Source organism: Procambarus clarkii, chromosome 92 (assembly GCF_040958095.1).
Source record: "Procambarus clarkii isolate CNS0578487 chromosome 92, FALCON_Pclarkii_2.0, whole genome shotgun sequence".
Lineage (NCBI taxonomy): Eukaryota > Metazoa > Arthropoda > Malacostraca > Decapoda > Cambaridae > Procambarus > Procambarus clarkii.
In genome coordinates, this window is record NC_091241.1 from 10,774,248 (window position 1) to 10,795,991 (window position 21,744).

General features: G+C 34.4%; 2 protein-coding genes across 2 annotated transcripts in view; one reads left to right on the top strand and one right to left on the bottom strand.

The window, feature by feature from the left end:
• LOC123775062 (uncharacterized) overlaps positions 1-2,894 on the top strand; it is an 81,167-nt gene extending 78,273 nt beyond the window's left edge. Inside the window, exon 4 of the mRNA XM_045769862.2 lies at positions 31-2,894. Coding sequence (XP_045625818.2) covers positions 31-155 — 125 coding nt within the window. The 3' untranslated portion in view covers positions 156-2,894. The remainder of the gene's footprint in view (positions 1-30) is intronic.
• A 1,635-nt stretch (positions 2,895-4,529) lies between these two features.
• The window catches only part of LOC123775061 (uncharacterized), a 67,371-nt gene continuing 50,156 nt past the window's right edge, over positions 4,530-21,744 (bottom strand). The window contains 5 exon segments of the mRNA XM_045769860.2: positions 4,530-13,814; positions 14,236-14,393; positions 15,099-15,232; positions 15,356-15,471; positions 17,101-17,209. Of these exon segments, the coding sequence (XP_045625816.2) occupies positions 13,796-13,814; positions 14,236-14,393; positions 15,099-15,232; positions 15,356-15,471; positions 17,101-17,209 (536 nt within the window). The 3' untranslated portion in view covers positions 4,530-13,795.

Below are 21,744 nucleotides of genomic sequence, written 5' to 3' on the forward strand. Positions count from 1 at the left end.
AAATATAAAATTCTGAATTGGTTCTCATAGGTCGTCGGAGACAATGGTTCAGCACAGAAGAGGCACTTCTTCACCTGGCCCGCCACCGTCCCCTTCAGAGTGCCTACTTACAGTTTTTACTAATGTCTAAACTCAAGGTGGCAGCAGCGTCCTAGAACTGGCAAGGCTGGAGGCTGGTTGGCTGGCTGGTGGCAGGGAGGTTGTGAGCACACTTTAGTCTTTCAGTACAAATTTAAAATTTAATAGAACCAGGCAGTCAGTCTCTTTATTCATGCACAGTACAGTACTGTATATAGTTTATAATATTTATGAATTAGATAAAATTGGTCAGACTCGCTAAGCATGAACTGAAAGAATATTTGTAAATTGTAATACAGAAGGCTTATAAATGATTACTGTATAGTAATCATTCTTTTATCATTTAATCATATTTCTAATCATTTCTATCATGTGCAATTAATGACTCAAACAACACTTCTGCAATGCCTACTAAAGTTTTCTTGGAATACTATAAGCATGTAAATTCAAGATTTATTCTGGTAGCATAGTACTGCATGCAATTTTTGCTAGGAAAATTATTTAATTTTAGTATTAATAACAAGATTATTATTTACAGCATATGTACCAGTACCTTAAAATTTAAATGATGACTTTGTCATGCTAAGATTCAACGTTCATGCTGTACCTGTACAGTAATTGTCAATCTCACTGTTTAAGGGTACCTGTATATAGGCCAATTTTGTTAAGCATTTTTAGTATACAGAACTGTATTATAATACTGTAGTCTGATTACTTGCTTCCTTGTTTCACTTTCACATTTTCATTGTACAGTACTGTGGTAACATCCATATTTTCAATCTGCTCTTTTTATAAATATGGACATAGTTAAAGCTATTATAATTTTTTTTCTATGGCTTACAATCATTCCTCCCAGCATAGTCAACTAACTCCTGCCCATGGTAACCAGTTTTTGGAATTGTTATGGAGATCCTCTTTCATGTGCCTTGTTCCTGAATCACCAACACAATTTGGTAATTAATGTATATGTTGTATATTTTATATAATTATTTTTATACTACTTGTACTGTGTATAATTTGCATTTGGTGCTCTTAAATAATTAATAGCTTTTATATTGAAAATGTTTTCATATGTTTGATGAACTTCATTAGTCATTGAAATGCCAGTAGTACTTGAATGTCCAAATTTTTACAGAATTCTAGTAAGAGAACAAATATCAGCCATCAACAGTTTTCCAAAAGATACTTTTAAGTTACAGTAAACTATTGCATAAAAAACAATACATTAACTATTACAGTGCTTACTGCAATTATGACAAACTGGTCAATAATCCATGATATTGAGTAAATTGATTTGGTATTATTCAAAGTACACCGGTAATAAAGTACAGTATAATACAGCCTGAATTGCCTCTCATGTCTTGTACACGAAATAAAATGATTCGTCATTCTTCAGTACAAAACTGTTGCAAACCAATCTCACTGGAACCAACAGAGGTTGCAGTTAAAACAATGCACAAAATTTCCTCGGCAGAAATTTTGACATTTATAAATTTTTAAATTTATTTTTTATTTATTTTTATACTGTATTCCTTAATGCATACGTAATAAGACATGTACAGTACTGAATACTGTATACATATGTACAGTACTCAACTGTATAATTTAAAGTATTTTAACAATCATAATCTTGTACTATATAGAGGAATGGCTCACTGGACTCTAAGACAATAGCATCATTTTCATGAAGATAATTTGTTATACTACAAACTGAAATGTGGACAAAATATTTTAAATTAATTTCCTTAATATATCTTCACATAACTAATGTTTTCTAAATATAGAAACTGTGACTGTATTTATTGAATATTTTGTCTATTTGAATAAGGTTTTAGGTTTTTCTTTAGTATTTAAACCATTACTGTATTTAAAATCACGGTAAAAGCTACATTTTTTGAAAGAAATAATTGAAATGTATATACAGAACTGTACAAAATTAGTATGTGATATTGTGTATAGTATTTTCATAATACAGCATTTTATATAATATTTTTCCTTAAAAATAATTATTCATGATGATGTCAAGTACTAGGTTTTATTTTGCAATTTTCAGTTAAATAATGCAAGTTTGTATATTTATAAGCTGTAACAAGGATGTAAATACTGTATGCGATTCTTGTGAAATCATACCTGTAGTAGGTAGATCCAAGTAAATAATACTATATGTAGATATAAGGTATTTATATTAAATGAACTGTTATATACAGTATCTTGAGGTTATCTTGATGATTTCGGGGCTTAGCGTCCCCGTGGCCTGGTCCTCGACCAGTATCTTCAAATTCCAGAGTTTCCACCTTAAGATTTGCATTTACAATACAGTATATTTGTTATTTGCTTGGATTTGTCCAATAACCGTCATCGAGCAATGTTGGTGAAATGTTTGAGTAAACACAGTGTACTATTGCCCACAGACAACACTGCAGCTGTTGTCACTTTAGACAGATGATTACCACATACCGTAATGTAGTGTAGTGACTTGTGCAAGTACCCGTATTAAATGCCAATGCAGAGTTTGCTAATACTGTATTCTAAAATGGGGAATGCATTTTAGTTTAACTGAAGTGCCGTATATTTCAAATAATATTCTTTTCCTTAATCATCATGGATAAATTTATTTGATGTACCAATATATACTAGATCAATATTTAGTGATATTTTATTAATTTAACAGAACTTTATTGGAATTTTGTATTATGAGATTCAGAAATGTGTGCTGTTTTAGTATCTCTATGATTGTTGCTGAAAAGTTATAACATATCAACTTATACTGTAATATGCAATATCTTTAAATATATTGGTAATTTTGTTAAATATAATTTTTTAATCCTTTAAGTAATCTACAAGGATTACGAGACATGATATGCAGGTATAATAGTAGTAGTAGTAATGGTTCATTGTGTAACAAGTTATGCAAGAAAACTAAAGCCAACTTAGTCCCCTATTAACAGGCACTCTCCTATGCAGTGTCAAAAAACAAAGGCAGCATTTATTTCAATTTACCCAAGGGCCATCATCTCCACAGTGAACTTGACAATGACAGGAAGCCAGTGGATTGTCAAAGGTCCCTCCCATTATTTCTGATTTTTTTTTATCTTGATTTTAAACTGAAGTACTGTGCTGTAATGTCTTAGCATTTATGGCTTCTTTGGGTAGGTGGTTCCATAGGTTTTATGACTTTATAGGTGAAAAGGCAGGTTTGGTTTTGTCATCGCTGTGCTGTGGCATCAGGCAGCGAAAGTGTTAAGTACCCACAATAAGTCTTGTGTAGGCTGATACGTGACCTCATCAAATTTGTTTTCCCACTTCCTAATCGGTGATGGAAGGAAATAGTGACCACTCCACTTACAAATCACAAATTTAATCTGTTCCAAGAGACTGTTCATATACCGAAAACTTTAAAACCGAAACATTTTCCCATAAGAAATAATGTAAATTGAATTAATATTTTTTGGTATGTGGAACAGATTAACTTAAAAATACATTTTATACAGAATATTACTCATAGGTACCTTACCTTTGAGGACTCTTGTTTGTGCATGGAAGATGGAGAGGAAAGGTGTTAGTGTTTGGAAGGGGAGTCCCCTTCCATTATAACATCATGGATTGATGACCTTTCTTGTGTACACTCTGTTTTGGAGCCATACCACTAGGACCTGGTTGTGACTCGCTGCTTGCTTGTCTTGTCAAAAATCTCTCTAAAGACACTTGTTTTTTTCCTTACGCTTTAACACTTTTATGTAGCGAGACATCATTCATTCACTATGAATGACCTCTTGTTTTTCCTCTACTGTCATCAACTATTTTCCTAGATTGAACTTTACCACCAACTTTCTTGGGACCCATGGCGTGATGTATATTAAGAACTTTTATATTCGGAAACAAAAAACAAAATTAAATTCTTCACATAATTCAAGCGTGGTCATTACTAGGCAGGATAGTGATAAACAGAGTGCACCTCACCCCTGCGCCCAGCAGAACCACGTGCTCATCGACTCACACATGTACGTATCAACACTCTACAACCGAGGCAAATTTCATATGGTCAAATTTTACGAGGAAATTGTTTACAAATTTTTAGGTAGTATTTTGGTAAAGAGGGGCTTTCGTCAACCAAGGTTCCCGTGTAGGTCAAATTTTATTATGTATTTTTTTAAGTTTGTGGTAGATAACCATCTGGATTTCAGGCAGTAGCAGATTGTGAATGACTTGAGATCCAAGTAAGGAATGAGCATCTAGAAGATGGAACAGGTATGACTTGCTTCCTGAGCAGCAGCATCTGCAGAATCATCAGAGGCAACACCAATATAGCTGGGCCACTCTTCCCAAAAACACCAATTGTCATATACCTTTTTATAATTACTTTGTATACAAAGTTTATGCTGTTCTTGTTGTTTGACCACTTAGAATTACAGTATAGTGCTGAACTACGAAAGGTTACTGAAACAAATAAAAAAATGTACGTCTTTAGTGAAAATATTTAGATACCAGAGCCATTTTCTGACTTTAAACCAGTCAATCTCTCCAGGCAAATTGTATTTGATACATCAAATACTTATACATAAATTTAACACTGCATTAAATAGGTATAATAAATAATCCCTCATAAACCACTTTACCTTGCTATCAATATAAAGCATTTGGTAAAAAATGCTGAATAGAGTAAAAAAAATTTGGCAACTATGAAGGAAGAAATAGTTAGTTTTAAGGCACTTAACTCAGTAGTAAGAAAGTTATCACCAAGAGCACAGTTAACAGAATTCTGCCATTACAAGTAATAAAGATTAACATTTATGCTATTAATACACTAAGTGATGTTAAGGAATTGGAAAGCTACATAGTACAGTAAGTGTGTGTGTGTTGTTGAAAATAATAGAATAATTATTCAAAGGCACCAAGCCTGGAAGACAATTTAGTACTACCTGTGTTCAAAATTCTTATTGGCAATATTTGTTTGAATCTAGAATTGGAAATATGTACAGTAATTGTAAAAGTAAACGGTTAACAAAATTCAGAGTTGTCAGAATTTGGAACAGGTAAATACTCAGTGCTGTATATCACAATAAATGACCACCGATCTTATGAACTAAAAATTTGAATGTGCAAAGCACTGCACTTTACCTTTGCATCCCATAACAAAAATTGGGAAACATTATTTTAGCTATGTTCATGTCATTATAAAATTTAAATTAAAAATTGCCAAACCTGTATGGCACCATGACATTATTAATCTTGCATTGATCCGTACACACCATTACAATACTGGAAAACTATTTTCATAAAATTAAAACTAATTTCAGCCATAATTTTTAAAACTGGAGCATTAGATAATTAATCAATTTGTATATGTTACTCTTGGTGTGTAAAATATACATAGATAAAAACCTTTACAACAACAGATTAGATGTACTGTTCCTGTACCTTATAATTTGGCACAATATTAAATGGTAAAGACACCTTACAAGAGTTCATGATTCAAGTAAAACAATTACTTCTAAAGTGCTATTAGCAAGTTACCATGACAGCTCATACAGTGCCGTCTATTATCATGCATGAACATCGAGACATTCAGAAATCACTGAAGGTTAACTAAAATGTCAATAGCCAAAAATATGCAGTGAAAGCTTCAAGTTCATATTATATTTTAGAGTTTTTTCCTCCAATTTAATTTGAAGCATTAACTTGCAACATTTAATATTTCATATTTTCAGACACTGAACTCCAATCAGCAACGCATAAAATGTTTGCTTAATATTCTGGTTTACTGGTTATACTATTTCACTAGTGTAATTTCTGGATCTTAAGAACTTTAGCATGTATACAAAAAACTTATAGTATGGTATTTTTAATAACCAATTGGCCCCAACTGCGGTAGTGGCATGTCCTTTCTTCCACTTATGGTTTTCTCTTTTTAGTTATTCATACTGTACTGATATTTAATGACCGATGAGAAGTGTGCAAATAGCATTATAATATTTTACTCTGAAATCTGTTTCGTAATTCTTAGGTTTTGCCCATTTTATATTTTATTAATTCCTTCAAATTCTGTCATTTTGATAACTGCAAGGGCAAATGCCTATATACATATTGCATTAACAATACAACAGGTATATAAATAATTTTTATAACTTGTTAAACAAAATGTTTGAGCTGGACCTTGGACATGGTCATTACAAATACACATGAATACAAGTTTGCATGTAGTGAATGAAACCACAATTTCCAGAGTGAACATGTACAAAAAAGTTGAAAGTTTGAGTAGAGTTATACCAGATATCTTACAGCGATGGGACCAGGAAATATTGTTCTCAATATGCAAGCAATAATTTATAAGCTTACACAGTGTTTGGCGTTCACCTAATGGCCAGTACAGTATTGTTAATGGCTTTAAAAGTATTGGAGGCTGAGGGAAGGTAAGCATGTTGGTTGTGAAATATCGGTGTTTATCATTCTTGTATGCACGTCATTACTTGTATGTAGTTTACAAGGAGGATCATATCATTGGAGTGTGTACTTTTACTTTTACAATAAATTTGCAATGAAAGAATAATAGTAAAGAAATAGTTTTTTTGTGATGAAAGTGAAAGCTCACAAAAGGTTTTATTCAAGATAATCAGTAGAAAAGCAAATAAGAAAACATTTCAACTTGCCTTAAAGTAGGCCTACTCTAAACATTTACCTGAATTGCTATCTCAAGCTCTTTTACAGTGAGCTTTTCCTGTAACATGTAAATTATTTGTCAGTGACAATGAAAGTTAAATTAGCTACACAAAATATTGCACATCATGAGTCATGGTAAAGTTAAGCTCAACTAGCCCATTGTATATCTTGGTATAATCCAGATTTACTATATGAAATGCATGTAAAGTAACCAATCTAATATGCAAATGACAATCTACAATAACCCAACCTACACATATGAATAAGGGTCTTGGACAGGCTGAAATATTGTCAGCTTCCTTTATTTTGAAGTGTGGGTCGGGTTATTCATTTTTTAGCTACGTTATTGTGAATAATTCTCTACATAATCTACAATGGTAAACCTAAACAGCACATCAATAAATTAAAAATGTACATAATTACATAGTATCATGAAAATACATTTACAAACATCTCTCCTCATAAGATCTAGTTATGCCAAAATAACATAATAATCAGACAACTTTCTTGCCTTTAAATTTGGGCCCATTTTGTTATCATAAATTGTCACACCCTCAAGATTTGTTTCTTTACACATCACAACCTGACAACATGTTACAGAATCTGGCTCTTGAGAACACACTAAAAAAAAAAAAAAAAAAGTAATGCATGAAGCATTTATGAATATTAGTGTATAAAATATTTTAGAATTGCAAATGATATTTTGAGACCTGAATATAAAGTACCAGTACACAAATATTTATTTAGCTCTGAACAATTAAATGCTGGAATGGTGTTGCATTAAATAAAAAAATAATGCAATTACCACACACTACAACTGGAATCAAAGATTTGTTAATGAACTATATACTAGAACAAATTTTTTCAATTGTTATTAATGATTATATAAATGAAAGCAATGATACCAGTCCCAATGTGTGTCAAAATTACTGTACAGGACTACTTATCTATTGCACAAGCAAATACTGCCAACAAAAAATGGTCAGTGTGGTATCTATACAGCTTTAGGTTAATGCATGTGACAAATTGTTAACCTACACTTCTCAATGGTATAACAGGCATTATGCTGAAGTGTGTCCGTATTTACACGAGTGAATGTGCAGTATTTTCTTAATAATAACTACCAATAAACAATTAGCACAGGCTATCACAGAAATCAAACAGTAAAATACTTAACATTGTATGTTAATGTACAAACCATAGCTATGGTTTGGCCTTAAATATGTGTGTAGAGAGTTATACAAGTAATTATTAAAAGAAGGCACCAAGCCAGAGAAGACTATATATAGCTATGAAATGTGTAGATACATAATAAACAATTGTTTGTGTGCTCTTATATACAAAACCATGGCAAATTGCTTTGGTATTTTTTTATTATAATATATATATATATAAAATTCCTCAACTCAATATCAGGCCATAGGTGTTCCAAATGTATTGAATATAATAAATACAACAAATAAACATGCCTACTAAGGAATTTTATGTATTTTAGTCACAATAAAAAATATTGTGTAGACACAATATTGTGTCCTCTACACAATGCTGTGTGCTTGAATGAAGCTGAAGGAAAGACCCAATATAAGTATTAAAACTAAATTTTTGGATGCAACCTACATCCTTTCTCAAGGTGCTGTGAACACTGTTCTGGACAAGGTTCTAGGAACTTGAGTTTGTACGTCTAGCAGAGTCCCTCATGTGGTGTCCACCATTAGACATCGTTATGTATGTTAATGCACAACCATAAAATTATTCTTAATGAAATTAAATTAACTAATCTCATTAATTCATGAGCACAGACCTTGTGTTCAGAGTAGGAATAATGTTTCTGTGGGACCCTGCTCACAGTTCTCGGAACCCAGGGCAATTGAGCTTTCATCTGAATTTTTGGCGTCCCTTGGCGAGTCCCTGGGGAGCATAAGCATAACATCTAATGATGGCCGCCACGCGAGACCCTGCCACACACACAAATGCAAGTTCCTAGACTTGTTCAGAAAAGTGTTCACAACACCTTGAGAAAGGATGTAGGTTGCATCCAAAAATTTGGTTTTAATGCACTTACACATATATTGGGTCTTTCCTTCACCTTCAATACCTTACTTGTTTAAATAAAATAATGAAAATAGGTTTGATGTGTGAGTAAGGGTTTGAAAGAAGCCCATTTGCTGATTTTTGGCGCTGCCACGTGTGGTGATATTTAGTTCAGTCACCAACTACTGGCACCATTTTTACTGGGTTTTGGTTCATTGGCATTTTCAGGTCAAGGGACCTGGCCATGATTTTTTTTTTTTTGGGGGGGGGGGGGGGGTTTCAAAGGCATTTTTTCCCAAATTGACTGCTATTGCTTAGTGCAACCAAATGGTTAAAATACTTTAAATTGACTTAAGTACAATGCAGGAATGTTTGTTACTGACAATAGAGCAAAAATGTAATCCTCATATTGCCCAGAGATCATGAATGACTTAATTTTGTTCACAGGAGGTAGCTACATTGCACTAGCTTTCTACAGGAGGTAACTGCACTGCTCTAGCTTTTTAATCCGATCCCAGTTTTCACAATCATGAATCGCTCTATAATATACAGGATCACAAAACTCCTTAATATATGGCTGATCACAACCATAGATGAATTAATAACCCAACCAGCATTTATGAAAGGAAAGTGAATATGTTTAAGTCCATCCTGGACCCTTATAATGTGGATACTTCATATATAATGGAAGTGAAAACTCAAATACACACGATTTGATAGTCACTTTCCCTTAATGTGAGTGAGTTGGGTTAATTGGGTTCAGCCACATTATTGTGATCCATTCTCTGCAACCATTGATGACTGCTGATAAAATTAAAAGAGGAAAAGGAGTATACTGTATGTTAAAGAAATCAGTTTTGTGAGACAGTAAATTGTATTTAGCAAAGAAAATGAAAGGGTTGGGTGACTGAATTTTGATTAATCAAAAAATTAGGTGGTTATTATTAATATCAAGAGACTTTTATGCCAATGTTAATAAAAGTTATCACAACAATGCACCAAGCTGGCAACAGTGTTTACATATTAACACACAGACAATGCTAGTCATTTTATATTTGCATATAAAAATATACTTTCTAATTACAAGCTAAATAAGAATTCATTTGTCCAGTCGAAAATTAGTTAATAAATCTGAAAATGAAGGAACGTCGTCGTTTCTTCTTATTTCCAGACGTGTGAGGTTGGTTATCAACCCGCCAGCACGTTACTGCAACTCATCATCTGCATAGTTAATTAATTTCTAAAGGCAAGTTTTGAATTAGCTAAATAATGTACTCACAATAGGGTGGTATTTGTTCAACATGATATTGTACATGTATAAATTGTTTGTAAATGTCACAAAACAAGGCACAAGCTGTAAGGAAGATTAAGACATGTCACAACCTCAGCATCTACAAGCAGCAGTGGATATACCAGATTACACACACACACACACACAAAAAAAATTATCACGTTATAAAAATAAAATGACTTTTTCAAAGTCTAAAATGCCTGGCATAAAGCTCAACATTGAACCAAGTACAAATGTTAATGTTTTAAGAAAACTTGCGGCAAATGAATGTACTGTACATAGTACAAAATCCCAAAGCATTGTGGAAACATTTTTTTATTATTTAGAATGTTTTATTTTATAAATTTCTTCACTAGTAGTTCAAGTTTTTTAATAATGCAGATAGTCTGCTAAAATAGTGCCAATGTTTACATAGGTAAGTCACTTTAATTAGGGAGTTTGGAATTTGTTTTGTTGAGAAAAATACCCTTTCACAATAGTACAAATGACTGCAGAAGACTCTGAGCCATCCTGATTCACTCACATTAAATGATTGGAGTGATTAATAATTCCTGTTGTTGGGGACAGGAAGCCTATACTTATTATAAGAGGTCCCCCTTGGGTCAACTACTGACCATTCCTGGGATGGAACTCACAAATGTATCTCCTGGGTACCTATTAAATTGTTATGCAAACAGAGGCATCAGGTGAAAGAAAACACCGACCAGGGATTGAACCTGGGTCTCTTGGTTTAAGCCAAGGATGTAGACTACTGTGCTACTGGAACAAACTATTATATCAACCTGTCTGCTTTAGCTGCATATTAGCCTTGGTTCAATATTTGTTTAATTTTTTTTCAGCCAAATCAATTTTCTAATAAAAGTACCTGTACAGTATAATTTCAAAATACCTTTGTTATGTTTGATGTTATGTTACCTTAATAAATATGCTAACCAAAAATTCAAGAAAGTTATGCAGTATATCTAGCAAACTATTTTTGTACAAGTAATTACATGCATAATAAAGCACTAAAGCAGGATGGACAAACAGAACTGTTGCAGAAAATTAAAGTTTTATTGAAATCCTCCAAAACCCCAAAACAGAAGCAGAAAGACAAGATCAGCGGTCAAAGGAAGCCAATTTACTGAGGATTTTATCAAGAGCTGATCGACTAAGGAACAGTGGGAAAGATTCGTTGAAAACTTCATAGCCCATGTACATTTGCATATGTACAGCATGTATGCATATGCTGTATGCATGTGTATATAAATTAGCTGTAACCTAACAATATTGGCTAACCCTGTGAAGGACTATCACGTCAATATACCAGTGTTAGGGAATGTTTAGTATTGAAGTCGGTTTTAAGTGAACATCTAATTAGTGTAAATTATTTGACACTAAATGGGACATGTTTGTATACATTATGTATATGCTACTTTGAATATGCTGCCTAGTGAGCACAACACTAAAATGTTAGTAGGTCTGTATGGCAGAAGTTATCTGTATGGGAAAACCATGTTTTGTTAGTGCCGAGGCTTCATCTTCATGGCATTTTAGTGACTCCACCTTACACATGATTATTAGGGGGCAACAATTAAAAGGTTTTCCAGTTATAGTGAATTCCTGCTCCATCAGAAGATGTGCTATATAGTCCTAATGAATTGGCACTTTCCCCTGATAACTCCCTCCCTTCCCTCCATCAGAAGATTGGCAGCAATGTAAGGATTGTGATCTGCTTTCAGCTGGATAGAACGTCATCCAGACAATAACAATATTCCCACTGTTATTGGAAATCTGTGGTGCTGATAAACTTAAGACACAGTTTGTCACTTTTGATAATTAAAGTAAAAAAAGTGATTTGGTAACAAAATAGGCACAACAGCATGTTCTATTCTTTGCCCTAATAAAAAAAAATGTTGGGAAAAATACCCATTATCAGATGTGACAAAAATATGAGTTGCACTAGAATGAGTCCAGAATTATTCCCTACATTCAAACAGGCATGGGGCCTGACAGCCGAGTGGACAGCGCTCGGGATTCGTAGTCTTAAGGTTCCGGGTTCGATCACCAGCAGAGGCGGAAACACATGGGCAGAGCTTCTTTCATCCTGGTGCTCCTATTCACCTAACCATAAATAGGTACCTGGGAGTTAGGCAGCTGCTACAGGCTGCTTCCTTGGGATGTGTAACAAAAACGAGGCCTGGTCGAGGACCGGGCCGTGTGGGACTGCTAAGCCCCAAAATCATCCAAAGATAACCTCAAGACAGGCATTCACAGTACTCCCTGTTAAGCTTCAACATAAAACTGCACCCATTTCGTAGACTAATGTTTTAATAGAACTTTCTCCTCACCTCAACCACACAATCCAAGCTGATTAATCCTTTAATAACCAGAAATTTGTTGTAAATTTCACATACTTTATAAACTGTTAATTTTTATATGCTATACACCATATGGTGTACAAAAACTTATTTCAATCTCATTTATATCAATGGGTCTCACGTCTTTAGTAATATACACAGTTATAATAACTGGCATCTTTTCATAATTACAAATATATTAGTCTGCCTATTACCTAATTTGCATTTAACTTGCCAAACATTAAATTACATCACACAAAATCAAACATGTAATATCTTAAAACAAAGAAAAAAAAAACTTAATATGTCTCTCTTTATATATAGCTATTTCACAAATACTGTACAAGGAAATGCAATAGTCATTCAGCCAGCAATCTGATAAACAAAAACAAAAAAAATATGCCTTCAAATAAAAGTCTACTAAACTGATTGTAAAATCATCCCTGTCCTCATACTTATAATGCACAGCCATTTTGATGCCATCAACATGTGCCAAAATTCTGGCACTTTGGTGAAAGTAAAGGCAACATAAAATTGACCCTTCCTGGGACTAACGAGGATCATCCTTGCTAGGTTAGGTGGGTTGCCCAAGTTGACATGTCTCTGGGTAGGCAACATCATGTTGATGTCATAGTTTACACTACTGCTATTATCGTCCTCGTGTATATCGTTACCCACTTTCCAAGTGGGAATAAACATGTAAAAACTTTGAAAAAGTAATTACCATATAACATTTGTACCAAAAAACATATCTACATCATTTTAGCAATGCTTTTGTTGTAGTCAAAGGAAAACTACTGTATTGCATCCATTAATGCAGTTTCTTCGACTCAAAACACCACGGTACATGTACTACGGTATCACTAACAACAAAACTTCAAATCCCAAAACTAAAAGATTACAATCATACCAGTGAATCTATTTTTTTCTCTTAACATTCTGAAGTTTATATTATCTCTTTCTAGACCACTCTTAGAATGATAACATATATTTTCTGATTAATCATCATAATAGTCTTGTGGATAATGTATACCAACTGTGCTAATATTTATCAAATTTGTATTAAATGGTTATGAATACATCTAGGGTTTTAGCATTCTTCTATTATAGTACACTACTGGTATATCTGTATTTTCTATATTATATATACAAGTTTTTCACTATCAGTGCTATTTCACAATCACAATAATATAAGTTCTCTAGAACACACCACAAGACCTTGACATCACTGACATTACTGTCACGCAAATTCTCACCAGACATGCTGATACGAAGCCTGGAAGCCCATGTGGAGAAGCGTAGACCAGTGAGAGAACGCCAACCATTTGTTCCACAACAACTGAGGAACAGTGTGCAGGACGGCTGCTTCACTTCCATTCACTCAATATTTTTAATACATTCAATGGGGACCAAACACTCTGAAAAGGTAAAAAAAAAAAATGTACCACAAATAAAATGTAAGGCAGATTTCTTGCAATAATTATATCATTAACAATCACATGTTTTGGAAAATATAAGAATATATGAAACTGCCAGACCTATTGACCCATACAACCTCCTATTTATATGATCCAAACTCATTCACATGTGTGTCTAACCAATGCTCAAAACAAGCAAGTGATCCCACATCTTCTATATTATCTATACACTAGAGACTTTAATATTATCTATATTGATTATATAAATCAATATTTATATTGATAAATAGACATTTGAAGGCTCAGGGCTTAGTACAATACAGTATAAACAAAATATCTGACTCAAAAAGTATCAAGCTGCATCATTTGAGAACAATAACTCCATCATTTTTCTGAACATGCACAACAATTATATACACACTTCGTTTTCTTGTTCTTGGTGAGTGGGGTTTGCAGAAGCTGGGGCGTGGTCTCCATCACCCGCAGGAGGAGGCCATCAATGTAGTCTTCTAGATCTCGTGTGTGGCGTACACTTTTCTCTAGGCTTGATTGAAGGTTCACTATCATTTCCATTAGATCCTATGGATATTAAGTTAAGCCAGTTATATGCGATTAATTATATGTAAAGAAAACAATACATCACTTATAAAAAAAAAAATGAAGTGATGATTGAGGAAGTTTCAGTAAAGATAGAAAGTTTAAAGAAAGATATTGTGGCAAGAATGTGAGAAAATTCTATATTTAAATAAAATATAGAAAGAGGAGATAGGACATTTTATGTGGTAAACATAAATTACGGATAGTGAAAATGGGTGCTTACTGCAAACTGACAATGGAGTTATCAGTGTAAGAATTATATTATAGAGGCATTAATTGAAGTGTAGTACAATTGATACAATCTCGATTCAATCCTCTCACACACAAACTTGATACAATCGTCTCTCACACAAACTTGATACAATTGTCTCACATACCAAACAGGCACACAAACTTGTCTTGGCTTTTTGGGGCCTGCGTAGGAATGATTCCTTGATTCAGTTGAAAGGTTATATGATAACATAGTAGAGGGTACAAGATCTTTGGGAAAGATGAGAACATGGCATATCAATTATTAAATGAATTATGGAATAAAGTGCCTTATGTCTGGTTGTTGAGACATTGGAGAGGATACAAGGTGAATATATATTGTGACTAGAAAATGTTGTACAATGATTTTTATATATTGTATCTTAGCCTGCTCTTCAACTTAAAAAAAAAGATACAAATTCTTAAGTCAAAATTTACCTCTCGAGACTTTCCTGCAAATTTATCATGTATTTCTTGAGGTAGTCTTGATTGACGTGTTGGTGGGTGTGGCAGCCGATCGTTACCTCCTTCCACAACCCTCCCATCTTCTTCACCAATACGTTCTCGGCTGTCTAAAGAAATTAATTATTCAGACAGCAAACGATTTAACTACAATGTACAAACATTTGATTCAGCAAAATATCTTACCAATTCTAAAACTCAAACTACAACAAAAAGGAAGCAATTCAACTTACTTCCAAACAACTTAGCCTTGAGCCCGGCCCCTTTGCCTCGTCGTTTCTTGCCATCTCCCTCGTCGCCATCTTCCCGAGACTTTTTCTCTAGCCGTAAAGCCTTTATTTCTGGGAACCTGCAATGTTCAATGCCGATAAATTTAGGACACATTTTTTAATTCCATAATTAGCATACTTTTCCATAGTTTAAACATTTAAACATAAGAAGATCACTTTTTTCACACATTAGTACAGTAATATGATAGAAACCCAAACATATAATATACAGTCTTATAGTGGGATGTGAAAGCCAACACTAAATGCAAAAGTATTCACAATGTAACCTTGAGCATATACATTGTCCATATACATGAAGTATATGCATATAGAGTCCATATACAGTACATTGTCCAATTCACATAGTTCATGAATATTTATTGCAAAATTTGTTACTATTACAACATGGTCTACTTTTTGTCTTAATTAATTTTCAACAATTTGTAATATGTGTGTGTGTATATTTCTCAAAAGTAGGTTGCTTTACAATTAATTTACAAAACTCTAAAATTAAGTTTAATAATTTTCAAAACGCAACTTATGTGTGTTGTTTCACAGGGAATTAATACTAGACACTCAACTCGCATATACAAAAAGGAAAGAAAGTGATGACATTTCGATCCGTCCTTGACCCTTTCAAAGTTACAGTATAAACTCTATATAATGGAAGTCAAAACTCCTTGGAATGCATTCAAACTTTAGTTGTAATACTGTACTTTAATGTATCTCGCATCAAATGGGCAATCATTGTTTAAGGGGTCTCGGTGGTAAAGTTGGGTTCATTTTTTACTCTCACTCGGGAATCTTGGGTTCAAATCCCAGGCAGGACAGAAATGGTTGTGCACACATTTCCTATCACTGAATGCCTCAGTTCACCCAACAGTTTTAAGGCCACTGTTGTGGAGTTGCATCCTGGAGAGGGTCAGTAATTCAACCATGGGAGGACCTCAATATAAGCTTAACATATATATAATGACAGGCATACACAGGCTACCTGTCACTGACAAACTGATAATTATTTTATATTGTTTCCCACTCACACTTCATTAATGTTAAGGCAACATAGATGTGCTGCTGTAGATGATGTGTACCACACTCAGTCAGGTTAAGCACCACTTAGTGGCTATTAACTGGCTGGGTGACAAAATAAACAGCTTTAACTAGAGGAACCTTGTCGAGCCACTTAACCTTAAAACTGCTCCATCACTATCTGCGATTTCCTCCTGTGTACAAATCTCCATACACTGTAATAATAATAATAATAATAATAATAATTCAGTGTGTCGGGGGACAGGCAGCCAGGTTTGATCTGTGCGTTTCTACAATAAAACTCCAAGACGACATAGTTGTTTATCTCCGCTCTTTACCAGTACAGTACATACCACAAGGAACAAACCAACACAGCAAGCCGTAATATATGTATTCATTATAGTATAATTCATGAATACTGTAATGTGATTGGCCCTTATGGGTTTCAATACTTTTCCTCAATGTGACCTGGATACAAGATTCTAAAATGCTGAGCCATTTAAGGGTTAAAGGCTTTCTGTCCCCAACAAAGTAAACCCATATCCAAAACTTATCTTCTGAACAACTTCAAGTCTCCCATTTCCATCAACTCTTTAATTATTCTCAAAATCCAATTCTTATTTTTGCTACTTGATACTAAAAGGTAATTTCACACTCAATAACAAGTTAGTTTCAAATACCTAGATCCATGTTCGTCTGCACGTGTAACATCCTGAGTGCTGCTGGAGAGGGACGTGCTGAGAGACGACCGACTATCACTACGATTCACATTTTCCATGCTTCCAACCACTGCAAAAAATAAGTTACATTTTCAGTCATATTGAAAAATGTATAAATTAACATCAGGTGACAAACCATTACTGTAATCCCTCAGGATATCCATCCTTGCTCAAAAGTTAAAAAAGGATGGATACTGTATTTACAGCTCTACTTAATCTTTCTGATTTTACACAATATACATACAGTACATCTATGTTTGGTAGCACTGATCCACCCATCAGAAAATATTATACAAGTGTAATTCAGTAACACATAATTAAAGCAGGACTGTTTCGTTATCTATATTGGTAAGATGTCCACATTAATGGCAACAGCAGGAGTTTGGGAATGCAAGAGTTTTGTGGCAAACAGGAATACTGTAATGAAGCTGCTAGTTTTCCGTACATGCCAAAAGCATCTGAGCAAGTAAAAGCTGAAGGACAAAGGATTTAAATTAAATGAGAGTGATATAACTGACAGAAATAAGTAAGGAAAGATTACTAATGATGGAATGGGATTTCTATGCCCCAAGATATATAGTCAACAATAGCAAAATGTGTTAGAAAGGAATCTTGTCTCATGTTAGTGCTAGAAGGTCTTCAACAGAGGTCTCAAAGGTCTTCAACAACTACAGTATTAAAAGAAACACTATGAGGGGTTTAAGGAAGGTAAAGTGAAGGAGTATCATTTGTCACATACACTAAGTATAACCCATCCAACAGCTATGAAATGAAAGATGTTTCAATCAATTTTATTAAATATCTTGTGCATGTGGGTTGTTTTGTTTCAGCCAAGTAGTTGTGACTTGGTCTTTGAACTAAGTTCAAACTTTGACTAAATGTATAGAAGTGTTAAAATATGGTGAAAAATTGAAAGTCGACTACTGTAGACTTTCAAAAACTGTTTAATCACTTAGACAATTTCAAAATACCAGTACTAAGCTTTTATGTGATCTGGAATACAGCTACCAAAATATGCAACAGTTGCTGGTAGTTCCTTTCATTGCCACTGTTTTAAAGCAGGTTACACTAAAACTACATGTAACAAACAGTAACTCAAACTAGTCCTGAGCATCCCGTCTCTACTGTTAAATCTGTACTACTCTAAGAAATTAGGCCTAATAGAGAAAACCACATTTAAAAGGCAAAAAGCAGACATATTTACAATTACAATTACAGTCCCCCATTACGGGTCCTGTGGGACAGTGGCCTATATCCTCCACGCACAATCAACGCTCTCGGGATTAATCCCCAGGCGGGATAGAAATGGATGGGTACATTTCCTTTCCCCTGATGCTTCTGTTCACCTAGCAGTAAATAGGGACCAAAGAATCAGGCAACTGTTGTGAGTTGCATCCTAGGGAAAGTCAGTAGTTGACCTAGGGAGACCTCGATAAGTCTTACAGACTTCCTGTATCTGTTATTATCTGCATCTTGAAATTACAGATATTTTAAGAAAACTAACCAACTGAACAAAAACCATGCCAGATTTAAACTGAAAATGGACCATTAAGTTTTGTATTAACTATGTTTAATGAGCTGCCCACAATACCAACTTCTTGTTCAAAGGTTGTGCCTATTTAGGAAAGTCACAACTCCAAATCTCCATATTCTAACACTGCACAATAGTGGGCTGCCTATACTTATTTAGTAATATACATAAAAAATTTTTGCATATAAATCATGTCAAGTGTCACAGCAAAACTGAATGATGTACAGTATAATAATTAAAAGAACAGTGGTAACATAACACAATGCATTCTGCCTACATATTTTTACATTGCTGCAACCATTGCTGTGAAAGACAATGGGATTATTCCCATTTCCTTCCATATTACCCATTTGTAAATATTTTTGGCACCTGCATCTGCAAAGGTGCCAAAGCCTTATCCTCCTTTTTTTTCTATCTTGTAATAAGTGTTACGAATGTTTTGGCTGGTGTGATGGGTAGACTTCTATAATGGGAGGAAGAGTGAATATGGAGGTGATCATAGCAATTGTGATAGTTATGGTAATAGTGGTTGCAGTGGTAATGGTAAATGGTGACAGTAATAGTGATGTTAGTATTGAATTATAGCAGAAGTGGAGGGTAAGTGGTTTGGGGTTTGGGGTTTGGGTAGACGAATACAAATTTTGAAGGTGAAGGTTCCTGGGTTCAATCCCCAAGAAGGACAGAAGCACTTGGGCATTTTTCCTTTTGCATGATGTCTCTGTTTACCTAGAAGTAAACAGGTACCTAGGAGTCAGGCAACTGTTGTGGGTTGCAACCTGAGGGGAAGGCCAATAAGGTAAGATAATTCTAAGGAGATAGTGCCAAGCCAGTACGACTATGCAGTACAGCAACTGAGAGGGATATGAGGGCAATTAGTTTGAGATAAGATGAAAGGCAAGGAATAGCGCCCAACCACTTGTACCATTGAGGCTGACCTTCAAGAAACGAGACTGTCCCATACTGACCAGTCTCAGTTGTTGGGCACAGGAAAGCCAGTTGTTAACCAAAGGGAGACCTCAATAAGTTTAAAATAGATTTCCTAACTGAGTAACAGATTTCCTATCTCCAACTATGGGAAATTATAATGGCCAGAGTGATGAAATAATCTCCAACCACTGCAATTATGAAGAATTTGTGCATGGATGTCCCACCCCCCTCCCCACACACACACACACACACACACACACACACACACACACACGAAGCTAATTTGGTCTTATAAAATTATATATTTGCATGGAAAAAGTGAGGAATTGCAAAAAAACCACAAATGCGATACAGCATTTGTCTTTTTTGGGGCATTTCGTGCACATTGGAAGATTGGTGTGAGGTAATTTGGTTCGTAAACTGATTAAGATGCAATAACTGCTGACACACACACCAAGTAAGGGGAGGGATCTTTAATAATGTTAAGAGTAATTGTGTGTTTGCTGTTTCACTTCAGTTTATAAAATGTGTGAAATTATTTATTTACACATAAGTGATAAAGGGTGATCGAGTAGTTATACAGCCCTACAATGTAATATATACAGTACACCTTTACTGCATGTAAATCTGCTCTTGGCACAGCTCAAAGGTAATGTCTTGCAACCCACTCCTTTGCTCCTATTCTGTATGGTAATGTCATCCAGAAATAGGTTCAAACACCAGTCAGAAACTCCGAAGTATGACAGTAAAGTATGACACAGTAATGATAATCGAATTGCTTGTGGTACAGGATAACTTCATAGATAGTAAGCAAGTAAGACAATAGAATTTTTGTCATGGGTCTATGTTAATTACATTACATTCACATACATGTATTAAAACCATATTTATATCATTTGTATAAAAACTGGATGATAACTAAAATCAACCTGAAGGATCAACTTATGATGATAAGTGCATTACCCCGAGGATCAAAGTACGACAATAATCACACTTTAACCCTCAAATTACTCCTGTTGCCCTCAAGCGATAGGGACCATTGTGCCTATTGTTTGTGGAAGACTAGATGTGTCGCGTAATATTCAAAAGTTCTAAAGATTAAGTTTAATCTTTAGAACTTCTTTAAGTTCTAAAATCTAAAGATTTTATGTGAATGTCATTTGATAGGAGGGACCTCTGGCAATCTTTTAGTATATTGGAAAAATTCTGAAAGCCTTAATTGTCTTACTAGGCATTAATAATAATAAAAAAAATGACTGCCATGTTACTACAGTATTCATATACAGTACTGAGTGAACAGAGTGGTAGATGGTTGGAACAAGTTAAGCGAGAAGGAAGTGGAGGCCAAGACCGTCAGTAGTTTCAAAGCATTATACGACAGAGTACTCGAGAAGACGGGACACCACGAGCATAGCTCTCATCCTGTAACTACACTTAGGTAATTACTGATGCCTATGATGGAAGATAATGTTAAGGACTTTTATGGCCCATGAAGATCAGTTATGAGAAGATGAAAAATATGATTAGTGGTGAGAAAGGAGTCATTAGTTTTATCAATAAGGTAAGGTAAAGTATACCTTATAAGGTAGGTTACTCAGGTTTCTATTGAGTAGCCCACCTTATGATATGTAATTAGTCCAAGTTAGTCTTCATAACAAGAATGGCGAGTAAAGCAGAAGCAGATCAAGCATATCAAGCCACAAATGGATACAACTTATGAGACTATGATATATGAAATACTGAAATTTAAGAAGAAAATGTACCAAGTGAGAGATAATGAGGAACATTTATTTCATCAGAAGATAAATGAGGAAGAGAATAAGTGATAGCATGAGAGAAAATAAGGTATAAGGATTATATGAGGAATTATGTTTGGAGGGAAAAGGGGAAATTATCAGGGAATAGTGTTTTGATGGGAATATCTGTGGAAGTGTGCAAATATTATGGTGGGTAGGAGGGGGCTGTGAACAGTGGCTCTCTGTAGAAGGAAAAGATAGAAGGCAAACTATAAACACAAATAAAATAATTTTGTTATGAATACAATGTGGTGCAACATAGTACTAAACCTAAATACTGACCTAAGAATGTTGCAAAGCCTCCTCCAATTGCATAACATATAATGCAATCTTGTATATAATATCAATAAT